This window comes from Mauremys mutica, chromosome 4, assembly GCF_020497125.1.
Source record: "Mauremys mutica isolate MM-2020 ecotype Southern chromosome 4, ASM2049712v1, whole genome shotgun sequence".
Classification (NCBI taxonomy): Eukaryota; Metazoa; Chordata; order Testudines; family Geoemydidae; genus Mauremys; species Mauremys mutica.
This window is the reverse complement of record NC_059075.1, coordinates 10,034,176-10,042,327: the sequence shown is the minus strand read 5'-3', so window position 1 is coordinate 10,042,327 and position 8,152 is coordinate 10,034,176. Positions and strand designations below refer to the sequence as shown.

General features: G+C 40.8%; 1 protein-coding gene across 2 annotated transcripts in view; it reads left to right on the top strand.

Annotated features, from left to right (window-relative positions):
• The window catches only part of DLGAP5 (DLG associated protein 5), a 46,917-nt gene extending 42,292 nt beyond the window's left edge, over positions 1–4,625 (top strand). For both annotated transcript variants that reach the window (XM_045014175.1, XM_045014176.1), the window contains 4 exons: positions 899–959; positions 2,037–2,286; positions 2,708–2,757; positions 4,156–4,625. In XM_045014175.1, coding sequence (XP_044870110.1) covers positions 899–959; positions 2,037–2,286; positions 2,708–2,757; positions 4,156–4,281 — 487 coding nt within the window. In that variant the 3' untranslated portion in view covers positions 4,282–4,625. The remainder of the gene's footprint in view (positions 1–898; positions 960–2,036; positions 2,287–2,707; positions 2,758–4,155) is intronic.
• Positions 4,626–8,152: the final 3,527 nt, after the last annotated feature.

Sequence of the window (8,152 nt, the reverse complement as noted above, 5' to 3'; positions counted from 1 at the left end):
GCCATATCAGCATTGAGGACTGGTACTCCCTCTAGAAACAGGACATCTTTCTCCTCATGCTCTGTCCCAAGCCCCATTCCTCCAATGAGAAACGCTGCCTTCGCACGCTCGATATGTGTAGGGCACTGGCCTTCTACCTGGATCGGACTAAACCGTTCTGAAAATCCTCACAACTCTTTGTTGCCTTGGCCGAGCATATGAAGGGGCAGCCTATTTCCACCCAGCGCCTGTCTCGCTGGATCACCTCATGCATACACATGTGCTATGATCTGGCAGGGGTTCCCCTGCCACCGATCATCAGGGCGCACTCAACAAGAGCTCAGGCCTCGTCAGCTATTCCTATCCAGGGCATCTGTAGGGCTGCCACCTGGTCTTCAGTTCACACGTTCACTGCGCATTATGCGATCATCTCCCAAACTAGGGATGACGCTGGGTTCGGCAGAGTGATACTGAGTCCCGGGAACTCGAACGCCTACCCACTTCCAACAGATATAGCTTGGAATCACCTACTGTGGAATACACATGAGCAAGCACTCAAAGAAGAAAAGACAGTTACCTGTTCCGTAACTGGTGTTCTTCGAGGTGTGTTACTCATATCTATTCCACCTCCCGCCCTCCTTCCCCTCTGTTGGAGTTGTCCGGCAAGAAGGAACTGAGGGTGGGGGGATCGCGATATATATATATATAGTGCGATATAAAGGCGCCACTCCAGGGATCGCAGCGGTGTTCTTCTCCCTCCCTCCTCTTCCCCCCCCCGCCCACGAACAGGTACTGCTAAGGGAAAAAAACTTCTGGAACCGGTGCACGTGGCGCGCACACACACCTACTGTGGAAGAGACATGAGCAACACATCTTGAACACCAGTTACAGAACAGGTAACTGTCTTTTTCTCTTTCAGTGGCTCCCCACTTGTAGAAGAACAATGTTCTATGACAGATGGTGCAGCAGAGAGAACTAATGTGAGTTATGTCTTCATTGACTAGTGCATGTATGTGCCTTAAAGATCTATCTTCAGTTTATAAGAAACTGTTAATGTTTACCCCATAAAGCAGTGGATACCATGGATTCTAAATCTGGAGAATGTACTTTCCAGTTCCTCCAGAATGTCTGAAAGTTTGGAGAGATGTTTGCATAGGATCATTAGTATTGAATGGCAGATTATCTTAAGCTTTGTTTCTTTATATGGATCCACATTTAATCCTTTTTGTGCCCAACTGAGTCCAACAACTTAAAGCCATTTTCCTACAAACTGCTAAAAATCTCCTGCATTGATTTTTATCCTCATAATCTACTACACTTAAAAGAGCAAGCAAAGAGTTTTCTTGCTGTTCACTTGTTTCATCTCTGAGAATGTCTAGATGCTATATTATTTTTACCTGCATCTAACTCTCCATGAATTTATTGCACATCACTGTCTGCAGAGGGGATCTTATATATGAAACATTTGTCCAGTTATGACTGCCTCTCTTCTCTTCCTCCAAGAAGTTCCTCATAGCTTTCCTCAGGGAGATAGCCTTGCCTATAGGACTTTTCAAGCTTAAGTATTGCTCAGTAGGTAGTTCTCTTGCTACACTGTTTCCTCAAAGCACAGAACTGATTACCTAAAATACTCTTCAGACACCTCTGCTGTAAGTGTAAATTCAGTTTTCTTCAGGGAGGGAGAATTGACCTTGCATTTTCCTCTTTAAAAGCTTGTCAAAGAAGCACCAAAGAAACTAGCTTTCATCTGAAATAAATCACAACAATGGATTTACAGTGGCCACCGTTTTGTTTTGAAGAGTCTCTCCTGTGTAAATCTACTAAACTCTTAACAAATTATTCATAGACTAACTCCAGTCCACAGGCCTTGTATCTTAACAATACACATGGTGGAGTACCATCTTCCATGATCTCTTGGCCTGCACGTACACTTTGTGCTTTCTTTCCATTTCTAAAGTTGATACATTTTTAAATTAAAACAAAACAAAAAGCACAAAACAGAACTGATTTATGTCTCTTGTGATCTTACTTTCTACTTATCCCTTTTAATTCTCCAGGAAACAAACGTAGCTGTCCTTGAGGTGTTTACACACCCAGATGAAAGGAGCAGTTCAGGTCCTGTTGATTCTCAAGCATTGAAAGATCCTGACACTAAAATAGAAATGCCAGATGTTACAGAAGAGATGGAACTGTCTGCTACAGATTTTACAGGTCAAGACATTGTCATGTGCAGCCCAGAAAAGAATACCCAGTCAGAAACTGATTTCAGTCAGGCTGAAAAACCAAACATACCAGAATATAAATCAGGTGGGTTTCTTTATGGTTATTTCACATGGTTTGTGTTTAATACTAGGATTTTACAATCAAAATAAGGCTTTATCTGACAATCTTAAACTTATTAATGGACCTTGTTAACACATGAACTTATTGCTGCAGGACTATTAATTTCTAAATGGGGTGCAGTGTCAGTGTCTATTTGATATTTGCACTGACATCCTTGTATTATGCTGAATGCACAACCGCAAACAACCATACTAATCAAGAGGGTTTTTTAATTGTATAATCTTCAATAGGGTGTGTAATCCCACTATAAAAAGCAGAAGCAAAGGTTGATAAATGCTATGAAAACAAACTGAAGTCAGGAATAAGTGCAGAAAATGTATGGCATTTCCAGCGCTATCAAGCAATGCATTGTAACTTTTAAGTTTTGAAATGTCTTATTTTCCAGATCTTTTGCATAGCGATTTTATCTCCAGTGATGGAACTCCTTTTGATGTGGTAGGTTCACCTTTAGTCTTACTTGACTAAAACAATCCATTTTACATGGCAGCACCATTCAACTTTCATATTAAATGGCTTTTGTAAAATTTCCTGAACTACTGCAATGAATTCAACTCCATTAAAAAGTCAGTATCAAAGACCTAGTTACCTGGAGCGGTGGGGCTTGGGCTTTGGCCCTCCCACCCAGGGCAGTGGGGCTTGGGCAGGCTCAGGGTTCGTGTCTCTTCTCTTCTCTCTCTCTCTTCCCCCAAGATCGTGAAGTAATTTTTATTGTCAGAAGGGGATCGCGATGCAATGAAGTCTGATAACCCCTGCTCTAGTGCATGCTGCCTTTTGTGGTCACTCAGGAACAGCTTAGGTGGATCCAGGATAAAATAGCTCAAGATTTTTGTAGAAGAGTTGTCTAATTCCTGTCAAACTGCTTGATCCCTTGACTTGGTCAAACTGCCAAATATCCAGAAAATCCAATTAGTCTGAACTCTTAGTGATCTTCTCCCTCATGAAAAGTTGAGGCATGATAGCTAACCAGGTGAAGGCTTATTTCCTTCTGTTAATACCTGCTAAAAATGGATAATATGCTCCTTGCTTTCTGCCTTCATCTGTCCTTTTCCTTCCCTCTTTCTTACGAGAATGCTTCAGGTCTCTATTCTATCTCTGCCTTGGTAGCACTAATATTGTCTAGGGCTGAAGTTGTCAAAAGAGCCCCAGGGGAAAGTTGGTGCCCAAATCTAGGGGATTTGGGTACCCAGCTCCCTTGGCTCCTCTGAAGATCCCACCTTGCATGTGGATTGCTGCTGTAACTGGTCCCCTTCTCTCCAAAACTGAGCTGATATTTAAACTCTCCTTATGTGATTGGAAACAAGCTGGCAAAGTGCTGGACCAAAGAGGGGGCCCCAGTGACATTGGTAAGTTGGTTTTGGGGTTTTTTAATTCGTGGCTCTTGTTCTGGAAAAATGTGCAGCACAACTATCATCACTGCATTTGAGTCAAGTACTCCATCCAATACTTAATATTTCTAATAATTCTGCATCTTTCAGCACTCTTAAGGATTCTGCTCACAAAACTTATGTTTTATCTTTGAACTTGTGTATTTAAAGCTGTGCTGATTAGTGCCCATAGTACTGAATGAGGGGATGAGAGAATTCCCTTAATAAAATCTTTGTCAAAACATTGTCCACCACCTTTTGTCCCAAGGGCTTATATGTGTCTATTATTCATAGACCCCTACACCAGGCATAAACAATTGATTGACAATGACTGTTCCTGTCAGTCTGGCATTTAAATCACTGTGCTAATCAGTAATCTGCTGCTGTACTATGATTTAGTGAATTTATGTGCTGTAGATTGGAGAACTGTTGCTTGAACACTCACTTCACACTTTAATTTCCCCTACAGCCAAGCTTGAATTGCAGCCTCCCCTTCACGCCAGTCAGGAATGAAGCACAGAAGTTTGCAGCAGCTGAAATATACAATGATCTAATTGTATTTTCTCCTCTGTCTCCCCCCTCTGTGGAAAAATGAAGACTGACTTTGAATTCAGAATGTGTAAATTACACTAATTGAATACATAGAGGGACATCTGAAGTACCAGGATATTACCCTTGAGAACAACTGTGTACTGAGTAAATGTGTCTAATCTGGTATTTAAATAGTAGAGCTACTTATGAAAAACGATTTGTAACATTTTATAAAGCAGATGATGCAATTTGATAACTGCTGTACAGTAATAGCTAGGGAGGGTGATAAGTAGGCTTGCTGTATCCACAGTGACTTGCATGATGATGCTCCTATTTAGGGATAATATATCATGTACAAGCTTCCACACATGTCCAATCCACTTCAAGATATAAACTTTATTTTATTCAGTTTTTGCTTTTCTCCTTCATTTCTTTCCTTACCTCAAAAATAATTTAATGTGCAGTCATGGGGCGGTACTGTGTGCAGTCATGGGGCGGTACTGGGTGCAGTCATGGGGCGGTACTGGGTGCAGTCATGGGGCGGTACTGGGTGCAGTCATGGGGCGGTACTGGGTGCAGTCATGGGGCGGTACTGGGTGCAGTCATGGGGCGTACTGGGTGCAGTCATGGGGCGATACTGTGTGCAGTCATTGTTACAGTTCTAGCTGCACCTCTTGCCCCTTTCTGGTCTCTGAGTGTGCCCATTCGGGCCCTTTGTTTTTACCTACACTCTGGAATTCCACAATTCTCCCACACTTACACTGAGCCTGTGTACTGTGCTTACTCAGCAGGTCTGACAGTTCTTTTTAGAAGTCAGCAATCAGTGCTATCCAGTGACCAACCAGCTTTCTTAAAACAAACAATATGTTTGTTTTAACAGTAGGAACAAAGCATTTAAAGAGGATTTGAAAACCGGTGTGTATGCATGTTGCTGATCGCCCCTGAGACAAGTTTTCTTGAGAGTATGTCACCCTGGTTTCCCCAAACTCCCTCTCCATCTTGAGAGAGACTCCTTAAACTTGCCACAGTTCTTTGATCTCCTGTGTTCCTGAGCCTTTGCCCGTCTTGGCATTGTCTCTTAACAACCCACAAGTGATTATGGAGAAGTGGCTTATCCTGAACCCTTCTGTTTCCTTATGGCCCCCTGTTGAACTAGATCAATATATTCATACAGCAAACATCCCAGTAACCAAGGCAACATCCAGTATTCATAAATCATTATAGATCAGCTCCAATTGTCATACATTTAAAAAAAGTGACTTTTTGCCTCTTCTTTGTCTAATAGTCGATTTGGTATAATAAAATATCAATTCTCCCCTAGCTTTACTTCAAACCAACTCCTTAGTCAGATACCTAGTATCTTTCCATGGTTACAATGCTTTCTGCCGCAACTCACCTCTGACAGGGGTTTCTTATTTCAGAATGCTAAGCTGAAAGTGCTGTATTCATGACACTAGAGTCATCTGTTGAAATAAGGATGAGGACGCTAACCTGTCTCAAGATTGCTGTGCTGATCCACTTGCTGAAGGCAGATAGAGGAATGGAGATGGCTTTTACAGAGGACAAATTTCTTGTTCAGCTGTATTCCTAAAAATCCTGTGTAGTAAGGAGTGTTGGAGAATTGTATGTGAAATGTTAGTCTATATACAATAGTGTTAAATGGTGGGGGGGTTCTGTTGACACTGTCCTTCTGGGCTAGCACATCTCTCCTGCTGGCAACTCAGGCTGCCTGCATCTTACTATGTAATGTCACAATTAAGGCATGTCTGTTAGTTGCCTTAAGTGTACAACTCGAGTATTACATATGACTCATTCTTGATACGTTTGTAAACAGGTTCCCTAAGGATTTCTTTTAAAGTAATGTCTGTCCTGATGTTCTTCATGTGACTTCAGATTGCAGCTTTCTGGGGAGTGCTGCATGTGAATGGAATCAGATCCTGAAAATGGACTCTCTAAGAGTGAAAGGAATGTACGACTTTAACAGATTCCCCCCCCCCAAAGAAATTAACTGACCTGTAAGCCTCTCCTTCCAGCAGGGCGTAGGAGGAATTTGTTTAGCTAAACTTTATGGTAAAAGCACCTGGAGATGGAAGATAGTCTAGTGGCTAGGACACTCTGCCACTGACTTCTTCTCTGACCTTAGGTAAGTTGCTTAGCCTCTCGGTGCTTCAGTTCCTTATCTATAAAACAAGGATAATAGTCCTATCTCACAGGGGGGTTTTGAGGTACTCAGGTAGCATGGTAATGGAAGATCTAAGTACCTAGATAATGCTAACTTGTATTGCTCACACCTTCAGCCATCTGATTCTCAGGCTTCAGAGTTCTAACCTCCTTGAAGTACTTGTGGCACAACTTGCCACGCCTTCCCCTTAGACTATACAGAGGCAACCTTTTCTAGGAGCTTGGCCTGGCCAGATGCTTTTTTTTAAGTAATCCAGCTGTGCTGTCTGCTCCAAGACCTATTTAGTATATTAACTGTAATTATTTGAAGTTAGTCTTAGAAACAAAAAGGGGGAAGGGTGCAAGGCCACTGCTCCAGCTCCTTCCCATTTGGGGTGATCAGTGTATTCTCCTCCTCCCCTCCCCTCCCCTCCCCACTGCTTCATGCAAGCCTTCCTCTCAAAGTTGGAGGTTGCTAAGAGTCCCAACTCACTGTCAATAAACTTTAGAGAGGGAAGGAAAATCAGCTTGTCTGTACTGTATTTTCTGTGATGCAAGTACCTACACATTTCCATGGTGCTTGAGTAATTTCAGGGTGGATAAAAATCAATGATTTTTTAAAAATAAAAAAAAATCTGTTTTTTAATTTAAATTGGATTTTTTTGATAAAAAGGTTTTTCCCTCAAAAAAAGCAATATAAAGCTAGTTTTAATTACGACACATTATAGCTCAAAGGTATCTCATGATGGAATAGGGATTATAAATTTTAATTCTATAGTATGAGACAATATATTCATGTAATGTTTAAGAAAAGATTTGTAAATGAGTTCCAATAGTTCATGGATTAGGGACCCAATCTTAGAGGTTCCACAGGCTTTTTATAGATTATTTAGGCTAATCTTTCTATCTACCCAATAGGACTCAGTGCTCAGTCTAGAAGATACCATCAGAGATGCTTAGTTTTGCAGTTCTCAAACTGTAGATTTGTGTCTCCAGAGGTAACATGCTTGTTAACAGCAAAAATGTGTTTAAATAAATAATATATAGAGGTGAGAAATAGACCTCAACTCTATTGTCCCTCTGCAAATTTGTGTATGCAGAGTCAATCCCTTACCTCAAAGTGCAAAGTTTCAAAAATTTCAATGAATAGAAGATTGTTAGGGGTGGAATTGATCTGGACAAGGAGAAAGTCTGGAGATAAATGTGAGAAGTGAGGGACATATGCTTGTTTTGTTAAAATATTATGTTTGCTGTTGAACAAAAACATCCAGAATACTTAACGTTGTTTCAGTTAGACATTTAAATTGTTTTATTTGTCTGGCGATGTTCTCCTCATACAGCATGGCAAGAAAATCTTCCAAATATTAATGATTAACCTGTTGAACTGGAGAGAGTTCACCTCCCTAAATGGCTTCATAAATAAATGCTTCAATTACCTGTGGCAAATGAAACAATCATTTATTTTCTGATGTAGCTGTAAAACTAACCTGAAAAGTTTTCAAAATAAATCACTGTTTAAAAATGTAGTGTGTACCTTCTAAAAATGAAACCTCTCTGAGTTGTGAAGAATATGTATTAAGGTTATAAAAACCAACAAGAATGCACTTTTATGTAGAAAACCATGATTAAAGTGAGTCTTCCTGACTAGTGATTTAAATCAAATCCACCTGAGTAATTTCTCCCAGCTGAATGTAACTTATTAGGAATCTAGTGCCCCACATAATAATCTTACTGTTCAGTTCACTACATACCAGCTATACTACCAGTTTCCCATG